The sequence below is a fragment of the Ammospiza caudacuta genome, chromosome 24, assembly GCF_027887145.1.
Source record: "Ammospiza caudacuta isolate bAmmCau1 chromosome 24, bAmmCau1.pri, whole genome shotgun sequence".
In the NCBI taxonomy this organism is placed as follows: Eukaryota; Metazoa; Chordata; class Aves; order Passeriformes; family Passerellidae; genus Ammospiza; species Ammospiza caudacuta.
Window position 1 is genome coordinate 2,058,087 of NC_080616.1, and position 15,759 is coordinate 2,073,845.

The 15,759-nt window shown below is 50.3% G+C and overlaps 1 protein-coding gene across 2 annotated transcripts; it reads left to right on the top strand.

Annotated features, from left to right (window-relative positions):
* The first annotated feature begins 2,326 nt into the window (after positions 1-2,326).
* Positions 2,327-15,655, top strand: TMEM183A (transmembrane protein 183A). 2 transcript variants are annotated; one of them, XM_058819400.1, is made up of 8 exons: positions 2,327-2,490; positions 3,214-3,303; positions 6,144-6,296; positions 8,607-8,766; positions 10,178-10,358; positions 13,540-13,620; positions 14,240-14,395; positions 15,352-15,655. In XM_058819400.1, exons 1-8 carry the CDS (start codon positions 2,394-2,396, stop codon positions 15,535-15,537), a joined length of 1,104 nt encoding a protein of 367 aa, XP_058675383.1. In that variant the 5' UTR covers positions 2,327-2,393; the 3' UTR covers positions 15,538-15,655. The 2 variants fall into 2 exon arrangements, with proteins under 2 accessions (XP_058675383.1, XP_058675384.1); XM_058819401.1 differs by having other exon boundaries at positions 8,610-8,766.
* The last annotated feature ends 104 nt before the right edge of the window (positions 15,656-15,759 follow it).

A 15,759-nucleotide genomic window follows, 5' to 3' on the forward strand; every position in this document is an offset into this window, starting at 1 on the left:
GTGGCAGTGGCATTACTTTATCCTTGGCCAGGGTGTGTGTGGCCAACAGGGTTCCAGCCTCCCCACAGACAAAAATACAAAACCTTTTCATGTGTTTATACATTTTTAGAAGAAAAAAACCAACCAACCAACCAAAAAAAACCCCAAACAAACAAAACAAAACTTCATTTGGTCTAGATTCCATAATTCTCTTATCATTCTCTTTCATTTAATACTATTCTATCCTCTACCGGTTACTGATTTCTCACTTCTTATGTTAATTAGTCCATCTTTTTAGTCTTTTTAGTAACTTTGGAAAGTAAGAACTGTTAACACATAGATGGAGTCTTGTTCGCCTCTTCTTTATCTTCAGGTTTCTGCAAAATGCCCCTGTAGCTCAGAAATTCAACATTCCAGATGTCCAACCTCACCAATATGTTCTGCTCTCCCTGGCTTTGTTCATTGAAGCATATCACACTTAGTTTATCAAAACTTCAATTTCAGTACTTTTCCCAATCTGTGCTCCTACAAAAGTGGCTCATGGCAACTTTGCTAAATGCTGCAAAAGAGTAATTTAAGAATGACACACTATTTATAATTTATAGGTTATGATTAATTAAAGCAATTTATTTAAAAGTTAATAAAAACTATTAACTAAAATTCTTATTTAAAAGTTTCATTGTTTCCAACAGAGGGTGCATCAGGGCAATCACCTCAGAGTTCCTCCCTTACTGGGAGCCCTGGGGGGGCCTCCAATCACTGCAGAACCCTTTTACTGGGGGGTCAATTTCCTCAGAGACCCTCCCTGCTGGGAGGATGGGGGGAATCCCCTCAGATCCCCCCTGTACTGGGATGATGGGGAAGGGCAATCATTTCAGAGCCCCTCATTACTGGGATGACTGGGAAGGGTAATTATCCCAGAGCCCCCCTTTACTGGGATGACTGGGAAGGGTAATTATCCCAGAGCCCCCCTTTACTGGGATGACTGGAAAGGGCAATCATTTCAGAGCCCCTCATTACTGGGATGATGGGGAAGGGCAATCATTTCAGAGCCCCTCATTACTGGGATGATGGGGAAGGGCAATCATTTCAGAGCCCCTCATTACTGGGATGATGGGGAAGGGCAATCATTTCAGAGCCCCTCATTACTGGGATGACTGGAGAATGAAGTTACCTCAGGGGCTGTCCTTACAGGGAGGATGTGGGGGCAATTCCCTCAAGAGATCCATGTTCTGGGAGAACTGGGGACCCACTTACTCAGAGGGCCTTGTTACTGGGAGTACTGGGAAGCCAGTGTGCTTTAAGGCCTTTGTGGCTGGGAGGATGGGGGTCCCTTCACCTCAGCGACCCTCAGTACTGGGAGGACTGGTGTGTGGGGGATTCCCTCGAGCACCCTGGTTACCGGGAGGGGGCAGCTGCCTCACAGCCCCGCAGTACTGGACGGAAGCCCCTTAGGACCCCCATTACTGGGAGGGCTGGGGCAGCCTGGAAGCCCCTCAGGGCCCCTGCTAACAGAGAACTGGGAGGGGACAATCCCTCAAACACCTCCATTACGAGAGGGGCAATTACTTTATTGATCTTCATTACTAGGGGGGGATCTCCTCAGGGATCCCCTTGACTGAGGGGAAATCTCCTGAATTTGAACGGGAGAATCTCCTGAAGTGCTCTTGTTACTGATAAGACTGTGGAGGGAGGGAGGGAGAAACCCTCAGGGACCCTCAGCACTGGGAGAGGGGGAATCCTCAGGGGTCCCCTTTCCTGAGAGCACTGCGGGGCGATCCCCTCAGCATTGGGAGAGGGAGAATCCCCTCAGGGGTCCGCGTTCCTGGGAGCGCTGCGGGGCGATCCCCTCAGGGGTCCCCTTTCCTGAGAGCACTGCGGGGCGATCCCCTCAGCATTGGGAGAGGGAGAATCCCCTCAGGGGTTCGCGTTCCTGAGAGCACTGCGGCGGGGTTCCCTCAGCACTGGGAGAGGGAGAATCCCCTCAGGGGTTCGCGTTCCTGAGAGCACTGCGGCGGGGTTCCCTCAGCACTGGGAGAGGGAGAATCCCCTCAGGGGTTCGCGTTACGGGGAGCACTGCGGGGCGATCCCCTCAACGCTGGGAGGAGGAATGCCCTCAGGGGTCCCCGTTCCTGAGAGCACTGCGGCGGGGTTCTCTCAGCCCTGGGAGAGGGAGAATCTCCTCAGGGGTCTCCGTTCCTGGGAGCGCTGCGGGGCGATGCCCTCAGCATTGGGAGGGACAATCCCCTCAGGGGTTCCCGTCCCTGGGAGCGCTGCGGGACGGTCCCCTCAGGACTGGGTGTTATGTCACAGCCTCGGTGATGTCAGAGCGGCGCGCGGTGTCGCGGCGCTGACGCGGCGCGGGGCGGGCGCTGTGGCGCTGTCCCCGCTGTCCCCGCGGGGCCCGGCCGGACATGGCCCCGCGCGGCCGCCCCGCCGCCGCCGCCATGCCCCGCAGGGGCGCCCGCAAACGCCTCAAGTTTCGCGCCGACGACGTGTGCTCCGAGCGGGGTGAGAGCCGGGCCGGGCCGGGCCGGCGGGGCCGGGCCTGGGCCGCGGCTGAGGGGGCCGGGGCTCATGAGGGGAGCGGCGCTTGATGGGGGGAGCGGGGACTGTGAGGGAAGGCGGGCCTGAGGTGAGCCGGGCCGAGCTTGGCCCTGCTGGTGCACGCCGGAGAGGAGGCCTGGGCCCGCATTAGGGCCCGGGGGAGGAGATAGTTAAAGGGCCTGAGCTTGGTCTGGGTGAGAAGGATGAGGGGAAGGAGGACGGTCCAGTCTCACCTAGGAGTGAGCTGAGCCCTCTCGGGTTTGTGTAGGCAGAGAGCTGCGTCCAGGCGGGATCCCCCAGGGGGGTTCTGGACGGATGTGTGGCAATAAGACCTCTTCGCCTGTGGAGGAGGAGCCTGAGAGCAGAGGATCAGCCGGGCTCGAGTTGGGCTGTGTGAGGGAGAATGGGATTATCACTGGCTGAGGTGGTGGGAGACGGCGAATTGCACTGGGCTGGGTGGGGGCGTGGGTCCCCCGAGCCTGGTAGACTGATGGTCTGGAGTAGAGACTTTCTGGGGATTCCTGGCCTGCATAATCTTTGCTGAGGCTCGTTTTCCTGCTTGTGCATCTCCTCCTCGAGCCTCTACTCCTCTGGGGACTGTTCCCTTTAGTCATCGTGACTCTTAGCCCTTTTGTCCCCTCCCCATAATCCCTAATCGCTGTGACCCCTGTTTCCCCCTTTTTGCAGTGACGGTGGCAGATTATGCCAACTCAGACCCAGCCGTGGTGAAGTCTGGGCGGGTGAAGAAGGCTGTGGCCAACGCAGTGCAGCAGGAAGGTGAGTCTGCCCTGGGGCCCCAGCCTTCCCCACACTGCCTTCAGGTTTTGCTCTGCATGACATGGGAAACTCCTCTTCCTTAAACCGAGAAAATTTGTTGTCCTTTAGTGCTGAAAATGAGCATGTGCTACTCTGTAGACAACCGGATGTTAAGGACTTAGACAGGAGGTTTTGCAGAAAGCCTGCTGCAAGAATTGCTGAGTTAGTGCCTGAAATGGAAAGGCTTGGGTGTCATGTACTGCTTGAAGCAGAAAATAACATTATAAAAACCTTTATTACTTTATTACCACATATAAAACTGTAGATAACTTTATTAGCAGGTAAAGTTCTTTGCCGGGGGAGTAAGGTTGTGATGGGTCTGTCAAACACATGTTGTGAGGAGGTCTTGGGAGGCTGTTGCTGTTTTTTTGGCAAACTTTGCAAAGATTGAGTTTTCCTGGAAAGGTAGCGCAGTATTTTGTTATCTGTTTCCTCCTTGTCTGGGAGCTTTCTGAGCTAACACACCCCACTTGCTTGAGAAATGGTGAGGTTTTGGCCTTTTAAATGTAGCTGTCACACGTGTTGGAGGTGGATGTTGTGTTGACAGGGATAACTGAACTTTTCATAAAGGGAAACTCTTGGTTTGCTGCTGAAACCTTGCACTGTTGGAGGCAGTATGCACTTGGCATAAGTGCCTGTCAGGGGCAGTAGTGCTCCTGAACATCCTCTTCAGCTGCCACTTCTCAAGCTTTTAAGATCAGGGCACCTCCCTCTTTTGTGGCCTCCTTTGTTTGGGGCTTCCCTCCTGTTCACCCATCTGTGTTCTGTCTCCCGGAGGCAAAGTCCAGCACTTCAGCAACATGCCGGCAAACTGCTGGTGTTGTTCTCCCTGCGCCCAGCATCATCTGCTTCGTCCAGTTTATCGCCTTCCCTGCTGTGTTTCTGGCTCACCCCCACCTCACCCTGGTGCCTCCGGGTCACAGCAGTTCCGTGCCCACCCCTTTCCCAGATCTTTGCAGTGCAGTCTCAGGGGTTTCCCCTCCGGATTCAGGGATTCTCGAGATCTCTCCTCCCCCGCCCCGGGGCGGTGCTCCAGCCTTATCTGGCCCAGCCATGACCGTGCTGCAGCCTTATCTGGCCCAGCCTTACCTCGGGGTGTGTCTCGGGGTGCCACGCGTGGGGACAGGAGCGCCAAGCTTTGGCCTTGCTGGGCTCCGAGTGAAGCCCGTGCTGGGCGTGGCTGCAGCGGGCAGGGCACCGCCCACAGCGAGCATTCCGAGGGAGCCGCGGCCGGGAGGAATTTATCTGGGCTTCCTTCTTAATGCCCAGGATGGGGGGATTGCAGCACTGAGGTGAAGAGAGGGTGCCTCTGCAGGGCTGCAGTGCAGCCATTCACTGCTCGCTGCACTCGTGCTGTTGGCTCAGAGGTTGAATTTTCCTTAGCAGAGTGGGGTGGACTCTTCTTCTGAACCCCAGTCTGAGTCCCTGTCAGTTTTGTCCTCTCTTGCTTGGCTGTGTTTGATGTCCTAACTCACTGTCATTTGTGTTGCCACCTGTTCCACTCTCTTTTTACCTATGAAAGGTCATGTAGAGAAGGCAGGGGGAAAACAACTGCCATGAATACATCCAGGTGCCAGGAAAGCCTCCAGTTTCAGAACAAACTGTGCAAAGTGAGGTAGAACTGGTTTAGCAAAGCACTGAGGTGTGTCTAGTTGGTGGGTACAATCAAGCCCTGTCTGAAGACTGTCTTTCCATCTGCTGTCGTTTCATTCTAAAACCTTGTTTGGTGTTTAGAAATGAGAATATTTTTCACCTGAGTTTATGTTTGGTTTCTTGTTGTTGTTTTGTTTTTTCTGCTACTCTGTCTCTGATTAAAAAGCACATTTTGCTCTTCAGTGGCTCTGGTGACTGCAGTGACTGGAACTGGGATGTTTAAAACCTTCCTGGGCCTCAGTTTGTGCTGAGTAGAAAAGCTTGAACACTATAAGCCTCCTCTGACTTCACTGGTCATGTTCTATTCTTCACCCAGTTTGTTGGGTTGAAATTCAGCTCTCGAATGAGTTTCACAGCTTTTAGCCTTCGTGCTGCTGTGGCAGTGCTGGTCTCTGTGGCAGTGCCTCACACAGCTGTAATGCAGGACCACACCTTTCTTTTTCCAAGACTGTCATTACTGACTTTCATGTGTGTTTTTCTGCCCTAATGAGCCCTCAGTTTACAGATCGAGTTTTAAAAATAATATTTCTGAACAGAGATATGTCTAAGCATGTCCCCAGATACAGGAAAAAGCCAGCCCCAAGCTCCAGCTGACTCAGCTGGCTGTTTTCCTCACTAGGCCAGGGCCTTGCCCTTCACTAAATTCCAGGGTAAGTGGAACTCCTTTGCACTTGACACTGAGTTCCAGCCCCAGTGGATTGTGTCAGCAGCCACAGAAAGGTTGTCCTGCTGCAAAGGGAGTGAGTCTTCTCCATGTTCATAAAACAGTTCCAGAGCAGGTGCTGGCTCCAGGCTGAACATGGCCATGCAAGGCAACTCTGCTGTTTAGGAAAACCAGTTACCCTTTATAAAGAGGCTGTTGTTTTATTTGGAGTTGTAAATAGCTTCAGCTAAACCAGTGGGATCTGCATAATGTGCTGGTAATCATCCTCATTGTTCATTACTTAAAACAAGCAGCTGAATAATTATGTTTCCCATTCACTCACCCCTGCTAATCTTTCTCTGACAAGGTAATCCTTGAGCTCAGGATTTACTTGCTTGTGTCACTCACCAGAAAGCTTTAAGGCAGTGGTTCCACTGAAGCATCTCCTGAACTTGGATCACCTTTTCCTCTCTGCTGTTGTACTTACTGTTGCTTTTCATTCCAGTAAAATCCCTGTGTGGTTTGGAAGCTTCCTGTGTCCCTACTGAGGAAGTTCTCTCCGTGTCAGGAGAGTCCTGTGACAGCAGTGATGAGATGGATACCAAGGAGAGCATCAACGGGAGGGCTGCAAGGAAAAAGAAGAGCAAAAGGCACAAAGGTGTGGTCACCTGCGGTCCTGGGGCTCTGTGGGCTCTTGCTACATGTCCAGCGTGGGGGATGCTCATGCTGGGGATTTACAGGATGGTCATGGGGCTCTTGGAGCATTCTGGAATTTGTGTGTGCACAAAGAAATGCCAAGGGTTTAGTCACTTGTAAATCTGCTGGCACTTGGTCACAGCAGCTGTATTTGCACAAAGGCAGAGCCTGGGGCATGAAATCAGAGCCCAGAGAGCTCCTTGCTTTTAACAAATATCCCTCAGTCTTGGAAAACAAACACTGCTATTTCAGAGTTGTGCAATTGTGCCACTGGATATGTTGCTTCACTGAACACGGGGTGGTGGCAGCAGGTTTGCTTTGGGATTGAAGTGCTGCTGTCCATGATGCATTTGTTGGCAAAACACTAGCTCTGTTTTCAGTGTTTCCAGGGCTGTGGTTTGTTACAAATGGGTTTAAAGGGCTCTTTTCCCAGCAAGGAAGTGCATTTGATCCTACTGGCACCTTAATACATTAATTCAAGTGAGATGTATCCTTGAGCATTTGCACTTTGTGCAACTCCATAGAAATCCATTGACAATGCAGTGTAAGCATCAAACAGCTCTGCTGGACTGGGGAACCCTGCAGAAGTTTCTAGTATCAGGTTGCTTTCAGGTTGAGAAGCAAATTTTGACCAGTTTTCTTGAGCTTAATAGCAATTTATGTAGCACGTGATCATCCATCCACCACAGACTGAGGGTGAACAGCACTTCCTCTGGGAAGGGAGTTAAGAGAGGTTAATCTCTTTTATTAAGGCATCCTTCAGAATCCTGGCAAAATAATATCTGAGTGGCTGGAGCTGTGAGTCTGGGAAGACAATTTTCTGTTCTACCACAGCCTTGTCTTGTTTCTGCTACACGTTTAGGGAGGAAAAAATGGTGATAGAACAGTGATGCTTCTGGCTGCCCTCTGAGTTCAGCAGTGTGGAGTTTGGTGGCTTCTTGAGCCAGAGCTGACCCAGCAAAATGGGTGTAGCAGCTCATTGTGGGTGTGCCTGCCATAAATCTGAAGTGCTGTGGGGAAGTGATCACATCCAGAGCTTTCTTTGGCAAGTATCATATGAGGATAAAGCACTGCCCTTTGTATTAACCTGCTGTCTCAGCGTTAGATCTGGCACCCTCAAGTTCTCAAACACCTCTTCTATGCCAGAGATCTCACAGCAGATTTTCCTATTAGCGCTGTGCACAAGTTGTGTTTTCCTTTTCTGTTCTTAACCTTCCTAATGCTCAGTATTGTTCACCTACTCTAAAACTATTTTTTACTCCTAAAGTTGGAGCAATGCGTGTGCAAAAAAATGTGGTGTAAACTACAAAACACTCCAGGAATGAAAGGAGTGTGAGCCCTCAGTTCTGGCTGAGCAGTTCTTACACCTCTAAGAGGAACAGGCCATTCTCTCCATCTGAATTGCATTAAAAGTTCTATCCAAAAAGTTTTAATGAAATAAAGAGATTTAAGAAAAGAAGCTGATTGCCAGATGCAGAACAGAATTTCCCTCCCTGACAAAAGAGCTCCTACCAAAATATTGTGACCATTGGAACAAAGACCTTACAAGCCTGGCAGTACCAGTGATCAGGGTCTTCATGTGTGAAGCTATTTTAGTGACCTGTTGAATGTGCCCTTTTCATTAAAAATGCAGGAACTTGGCCCTCCTTTATGTGAAATTGCTTCTTTATTTGACATCCAATTTTTATTTCTCAGCTTCAATGTGGTATTTCAGCTGTGCCAGGGTCAGGCATCAAAACAGGGTCCAGAAAAGGCTTTGTGGTTTCCAGCCTTGCACACAGCACTCAGTTGGACAAGATGCTGAACAAAATGACCTAATTCTGTATGCTTTGAGCTGAGCTGCTGGATTAGAAACCTCCAAAGAACCCTTTCAACCTGAATTCCTTTATGAATCTGCCACTTTGCCCACTTGTGCAGCAGGGATAGCAGTGGCAGGTGTCCAGCCCAGGGGAGGTGTCTGGCTGTGTGGACGCTGATGGCAGTGGGAGCAGGGCCACTGAGGCTGTGCACACTGGGGCCTGGGCTGTCCCTGGATGGGAGTCAGGGGCCCTCGTGTGCTGCCAGGTGTGCAGCATCTGTCTCTGGGTGGGAGTTGGTGCAGGTGGGATGTCCAGGTGTGCAGCATGTGTCCCTGGGTGGGAGTTGGTGCAGATGGGATATCCAGGTGTGTCCCTGGGTGGGAGTTGGTGCAGATGGGATATCCAGGTGTGTCTCTGGGTGGGAGTTGGTGCAGATGGGATGTCCTGCACTAATCCAGCCGCATTGCCTTTAGAAGATGCTGAAGGGGGAGGAGGAGAGGAATATCCCATCGACATCTGGCTGCTCCTGGCTTCCTACATCCGCCCTGAGGACATTGTCCGGTTCTCTCTGATCTGCAAGAAAGCCTGGACTGTCACTTGCACTGCTGCCTTTTGGACCAGGCTCTACAGAAGGTGAGACTCTAGAGGGTTTTAAAACCGGTTGTGGGAGGTTTCAGTAGAGAGCAGTTCTCTGCAGAGCTGGAAATAAGGGAGTAATTCCCTTTAGGCCTGGGCCTTGTGTTTGCACATTGACATAGTGATGTGGGCCTCTCTTGTGGAATATTCTTATCCCTCAAGGACAAGCTGGGAGAGCTGGGGTACAGCCTGGAGAAGAGAAGGCTTGGGGAAAACATCCCTGTGACCTTCCAGTATCTTAAGAGGGCTTAAAAAGGGGGGCAGAGGGACTTTTTATCTGGGTCGATGGTGACAGAACAAGGAGTAATGATTTTAAACTCAGGGCAGAGAGCAGGGTTAGATTGGATGTTAGGAAAAAATTCTTAACTGTAAAGGCAGTGAGGTCCTGGCACAGATTGCCCAGAGAAACTGTGGCTGTCCCATCCCTGTAGTGTCCAAGGCCAGGTTGGAGCACCCTGGGATAGTGGAAGGTGCCCCTGCCCATGGCAGGGGGTGGAATGAGCTGAGCTTTAAGGTCCCTTCCAACCCAAACCATTATAAGATTCTAATATCACATCTGCTTTGGGTATGGAAATGGATCTTTGTTGTGTATTCCTGTATGTTCCCTGTAAAATCTCAGAGCTTTGTGTCCTTTTCTGCTTGCCATGGCCCAACACTTGTACATATCAACCTGTCCAAGTGTGTATGGCAGAGTCAGTGCTGAAAAGCAAACATCATTGATGGACAACTTGCCGTGCCTCAAGCTCTAATCATAGCCACCTCCCTGTAATTTGGGAATTTTGGAGCTGTACAGTGACAGGAGTAAGTGAAAGCAAGGGGGCCAAAGGGGTGGTCAATGCTTGATACAAATGCTTCTGTCCCAGTACATGCCACTGGGATATTCCTTCAGGAGAGAACATTTTCTTTATCATAGCTCTACCTGTTGCCCAGGAGGCACAAGCAGCAGGGGCACAGAGAGTGGCTGTGGTCATCCTTGCCCTGCCCCTGGTTTTTTGTGTGACATTCCCTAGCAAAGGCTCCTTTGGAATGTGATAAGTAACAGCCCTTGAGTGCAGGTGTTCAGGCTGCTCAGGCAGTGCTGAGAGCTGCAGTCAGCTCAGCTGAAGTCCCTGGGAGCCTGCAGCAACCTGCAGCCCTTTGTGCAGCCTGCAGCTACATCTCCGGCTGATCTCTGGGCAAACTAGCAATTATTGGGAATTGTAGTAGGATGTGTGGGCTGGAAGCCTGCCTGGTGCAGGTGAGGGCTTTGAGGCTACCTGTAGTGTCCTGTCAGCAGCACAACCCCATCACAGCCTTCAGGGCTGAGCAGGTGCTGTGGTCAGTGAGATGTGTGTGGAGAGTGTTCCCTGGCAGGGCTGTGGCCCTGCCCTGCCGTGCCCTGCGCTGACGCGTCGCTGTGGCTGTGCAGGCACTACAGCCTGGACGCGTACCTGCCCCTGCGCCTGCGGCCCGAGTCCATGGAGAAGCTGCACTGCCTGCGCGCCTGCGTCATCCGCTCCCTGTTCCACATGTACGAGCCCTTCGCCGCCCGCCTCTCCAGGAACCCCGCCATCCCAGACAGTACTCCCAGCACTTTAAAGAATTCCAGAGTAAGTGGCATCACTGAGCAGGTGTTTTCTGTTTGGTTTGTTTTTTTCTTTCTAGAAGAAAAACAGATGATATGGAGATGGTCGCCAGTGACGCTGGTGTAGGATGGTTGCTAACTGGGTATTCTCAGTGGGATTTGTAAAAGTGGGCTGATTACTTGTACGTGTAGAGTTACACTTTGGAGTAACTTCTGCTTAAGTCCTATACTACACCATTTAAACCAGCAAAAGGGTCCTGGTATCACTGGATATTAGAACTGCCAGGGATGTTTGCAGCTTCCCTTCCTCTGATCAAGGCTCTATAGAATTGGCTTTTATATGTTTTGCTGTATTCTGACACTGTCTGCCAGAGAACATCTCTCTGTAACAGGCCTCTGGAGAGCTCAGGAATGACACTGATGCCAGGAGTTGTGTCACTCTGCTTTCCTGCAGGTCATTCCTGGTCTGGTGTGTGGGTGAGGTGGGGTGGTGATGCTGGGGTGAGCATGGCAAATATGCAGAGCCTGTGTCTGCTTTGGGACTGGGCTGCACTTGTGTTGGGCTGTGAAGGGCTTGTCTGTGGTGTGGGCCGGTAATTCCCTGTGCTATCCCAGCTTGGAGCACTTGCATATTATTCCTCTTTAAGTGCTGTTGACCATTAACTCTGAAATGCCTTTGTGTCTCTTGTTTGGTTTTAAGTTGCAACTGGCCGATAATCTGTGAGCAGCTTAAGCAATGATGTGAGTTCTCCACCCTCCAAATCCTAGGTTAAAAACCTGTTGAAAAAGGTTTCTGGAGCCAAACTGAAGTGGGTTTCATTTAGGAGTTGTTCTTTCTTTTCTATTCAAAATAGAGGAACCTCATCTATCTGTACATGACATCCCACCTTTCTTCCTTCCTCTCCCTGTCACAGGCTGTCCTAGGCTCGGGGAGCATCCAGCAGCACACAGGAGGTGGTGCTGCAGCACAGGAAAAAGCACATGGCTCTGTGTGTGGCCTTATCTCTGCATCCAGAGCTCCTTGTTCTCTTCCTGAGTCCCCAGGCTGGGGATCTTCATTCTTGCCAACTGAAAAAGCAAGACACTTTGAGGACATTTCAGTAGTGAAATGCCCAAGCTCCCACTGCTCATGGCTGTAGGAGGAGCTGGACCCCCGAGGTGGTGCTGGCAGGGTCAACATTTCAGGAGAATTCCTGGTGACATCATAACGGCTTTGGTGCCCACTGCTAGTGCTTCTCCTGTACTAACAGTTGGAGGAGCATCCTTTAAGTGCAGTCTTTCATTGTTCAGCTTTTAAAAAAGGAAATTAAATGGGGACGAGTCTTTGTCAGAGCAGTAGAGGTTTGACCTAACCCCTTGCAGCATGAAAGAGCCACCCTGAGTCTGGTCTTGCTGTACTACTGCACTGCAGGACTCTGAGCTGCACTTGTGTGACTGTACACACAAATCCCTCAGCACAGAGGGTTTGGAGGAGGACCTGGCACTGCCTCCCCATGTTCTGGCTTTCCTGGGCTTTGGTTGTACCTTTGTGGGTTGCTGACACTAACAGCAATGCCTACCTAAACTGCATGTGGCTAGAGGAGAGCCCAGCCCCAAGTGTGATCCAACCTAGCTTTTCCTCTTTAATTTCCTTTTTTCTTTCCCTAGCCTAGCTTGTGTGGGACACTGGAGCCGTTATGGTGTCAGCAGAGGTGTTTGCCCTTTAAAGACACCCCATTATTTTGGGCGGAGCGGCCCCGCACGGCGCGTCTGAAGGGCAGGACGGCTGACCCGAGGACGACATCCTCTGCCCCTTAGGAGGTACTGACCTTTTGTCCTTCACTACTTGCCATGACCAAACAGGTTGCTAGACCAGCCTGCCTCTGCAGGTGAACTGCAAATGCCACTGGTGGAGTTAAACTCAGCAGCATCTGCTGCTCATCTGAGTTAAAAGATCTGGAGAATGCTTTTATTGGAAAAAACTTGAGGGCTGCTTCCTCCCATGTGGAGGTTATTCCATGCATGTTTCTGAGCTTTACTCCACAGAGCTTTGTTGTTCACCTCATGAAGATTGTGGAGAAAAAAGGTCTTTTAAGGACTTGCTTATGAATGTGACTCAGAGTTGAAGTTGAGGGTCTTGTATCCCCCTTGGTCTCTTCAGAGCCTCTGTGATGGAGGCTGGCTCTGGCTTTGTTTTATGAGGATCACTCCATCCTGGAATGAAGTTAAATGTGTGCTTTGCCCTGCAACCCAGTCAGGCCTTCTCTCTTCAGGAGAGACTGTGTATGGATCACAGGGAATACTCTTTACCCACATTATTCCTCCTTTACCTGCTGACACTGATGAAAGGTAAGACCAGCTGTGTTGGGCTGGCATCTGTGGTGTGGAAAAGTTTGTGGGATGGCTGGACTGATTTGCCAGGTTCTTTGCTTGGCTGTTGAAGGCTGGTTGCTTGTACTGTGACTGGTAGGCTGGGATTTCCCTCCTGCAGGAGTTTTTCTGAGCCTCCTGCTCTAGAACAAGCTCCTGGGCTGGAGCCTGTGGCCCACAGAGTGATAACCAAGTGAAATTGGAGCAGTCCTGATATATGTCTGCATGAGAGGGCAATGCTGGTTATCATTGCCCTCTGAGGCTGGTTCAGGCTGGTTTCTCATTTTCTTTGGAAAACAGACAGAAGGTTGGTCAGACTGTGCTGTCCTGGCAGTGGCTTTGGACTCGAAATGATGACAGTCAGTGCTGATAATGGCAAGGTCAGGGTCTCCATTTGACACCACAATGGCTTAGGAACTTCTTCATCCATCACCTCATAGCTCATGTGGTCTTTGCATTTCCCTCTGGATCCTTTCCTTCTCAATCCTTACTCTGTTCTCTGTTGTTCCTCGCTTATCCTTGTTTGGAACCCAGTTTAATGGGAGTTGCTGGTGGGTAGAGGGAATGGGTGAATCTGCACCACTCACACCTGCCCTAGGAAAGGGACAAATGGCACATCAGGATTTTGCTGTTTGGCACATCAGTGACTCCATGTTGCATGAGGAGTTGGCCAGCTTGAAACTGGGAGATCTACACTGCTGAGAAGGTCCTTTGAACATAATCAATTTGAATAAGTGGCGCCTAATTGCTCCTATGTAATTGTGTTTTCAATTGGAAGCCTTTATGATCTGTTAAAACTTATTTAAAGTGGTGTTTCTAAGGGTTTCATAATTTTGTGTTTCTTTTTTCCACCCCAGTGTCTGCTTTTCTGGTGCAAAAAGATTGTAGGGAACAGACAAGAAGCAATGTGGGAATTCAACTTCAAGTTCAAAAAGCAGGTATGAAAGACCCAGATCAGCTGTGACTTTTGTTTGAAGTAGAAATTATTTTTCTGGGGAGTAGAAGGGAAGTGGAAACTTTTTGTCCATTCAGAGAATAAATGCAAACAGATTTCCATGGTAAACTAAAGCATGTTGTAGAACTACACTCAGTTTTCAGTCTGTGTTACCAAGACATTTAGAATCCCACATTTTTATTTCCTCCTTCACTATCTTTTCCCTGCTATAAGATGTGGATCATCACTACTGATTGTTACCAAAAACCAGACTTTCTGACTGTAGTGGTCAAAATGTTGACCAAAATCTGAAACTTCTTGTTATGGCATTGCCAAGATTTCTCAGAGAAGTGAAGACAGCCAGCACTGCCAGGAAAAGCCTCCAGTAGTGGGTGTTGGGAGAAGCCAGTAATTTCAGGCAATCTTGGGATTTGTGCAGCTTTCCCCTCTAAAGAAATGGGTCTGAAAATTGTCCATCCATAGTGATGGCATTTTGTTGTTATTGTAACACTTTGCCCAAATACCTGGGGAGGAGGAGAGACCCTGCCAGGCCACACTGGGGAGGAGCAGCCAGGCCCAGCAGAGGTTCCTGCTTTGCTAAATCGGCCTCTCTTTCTTTCAAGTCTCCCAGATTGAAGAGCAAGTGTTGCAAAGGTCTCCAGCCCCCAATCCAGTATGAGGAAGTGCACACAAACCCAGATCAGGATTGCTGCCTGCTGCAGATAACCACCTTCAACTTCATCTTCGTGCCAATCGTCATGGGCATGACCTTCACCTTGGTGAGTGGGAGAAAGCTGCCAGGCTCTGCAGATGATGCTCCTGTAAGGACATGAGAGGGCACCTGGAATCTCCTGTGTTGGAAGGGACCCACAGGGTCCCCTATTCCTGGCCCTGCACAGGACAACCCCAAGAATCCCACCCAGTACCTATTTTGGGCTGTATAAATCCTACTGTTCTATCAGCAAACCAGTTCTGGGAATCATATGGTTAATAAGGAGAGGAAGTGCTCAGAATCTGGGTTTAACTTCTCCATTTCCCCTGTTCGGTGCAGTGAATAGAGAGGATGTAGAGAATGTTCCAGGAGCTGTGGTTAGGCAGTGTCTGGCCACAGGTCAGTTACCAGAACTGCAGCAGGTAGAGGAGACAGGGAGCAGTACAAGTGGAGTTCTGCCCCTCACAGGAATATCTCTTTATGGCAGTAAATTCTGAGAGGAAAATCCCACATGAGCAAACTCTTTGATTGTGTGTTTGGTCCCTGATTGGGAGTCAGGGTTTCAGAAGTGGCCAGTGCTCAGCAGAGGTTCAGTCTGGCCTCACTTAGGAGTTGGGCAGTGAGTTCCAGACTTCTCCTGACAGCCATGTGTTTCCAAGTTCACTTAGAATCAGAGTCATAAAATTACTTGTATTAGACAAGACCTTTAAGATCAGTCCCAGCACTGTCGTGTTCACCTCTAACCCATGTCCCAAGTGCCACATCCACAGGCCTTTTGAACACTGCAAGGGATGGTGACACCACCACTGCCCAGGCAGTTCCAGTGTTCTTTTACAGCCCTTCCAGTTTCCAGCATGATTATTTGGGGCTGCCAGCCAGCCAGCTGGTGTGGACAAGAATGAGAATGTGACTGTGAAACACCTTGTACGACTCAGAGGAATTTATAAAGTCTAGAAGTGTGGTGTTGAGAGCTCTCTTGGTCACTGTGACTGTCTGAAGCAGCTCTGCTCTCCTCTCTTGCAGTTCTCCATCTCGGTGAGCACGGACATGCGGCACCACCGCGTGCGCCTGGTGTTCCAGGACGCGCCCGTGCGCAACGGGAAGAAGCCGCGCGTGGAGCAGGGGGTGCAGGTGGTGCTGGACCCTGTGCACAGTGTCAGGCTCCTGGACTGGTGGCACCCACAGTACCCCTTCTCCCCAAAGGCTTAGTGCTCTCCTGAGGCTGCAGGAGCCCACAGGGGACTGAATCTGGCAGGCTGAAGAGAATTTCTAGGAACCAGGAAATCCTATTTTTATTTCTGAAATAAATTCTGCAGTCTCCTTGCAAGTGGTTGAAGCTGCTGAGCTAGTTTGTATGTATATAACTTCTGGTCAGTAATGAGCAGAGCTGAGTGTAAAGCAGAAACTATTTGTAAACACACTTTTATGTAA

Bases quoted from the DNA above. Each gene is read 5' to 3' on its own strand.
- TMEM183A (XM_058819400.1), top strand. From the start codon at position 2,394: ATGGCCCCGCGCGGCCGCCCCGCCGCCGCCGCCATGCCCCGCAGGGGC. The intron at 8,767-10,177 runs GTGAGACTCTAG...GTGGCTGTGCAG, and splicing joins TGGACCAGGCTCTACAGAAG to GCACTACAGCCTGGACGCGT. The intron at 14,396-15,351 runs GTGAGTGGGAGA...CCTCTCTTGCAG, and splicing joins TGGGCATGACCTTCACCTTG to TTCTCCATCTCGGTGAGCAC.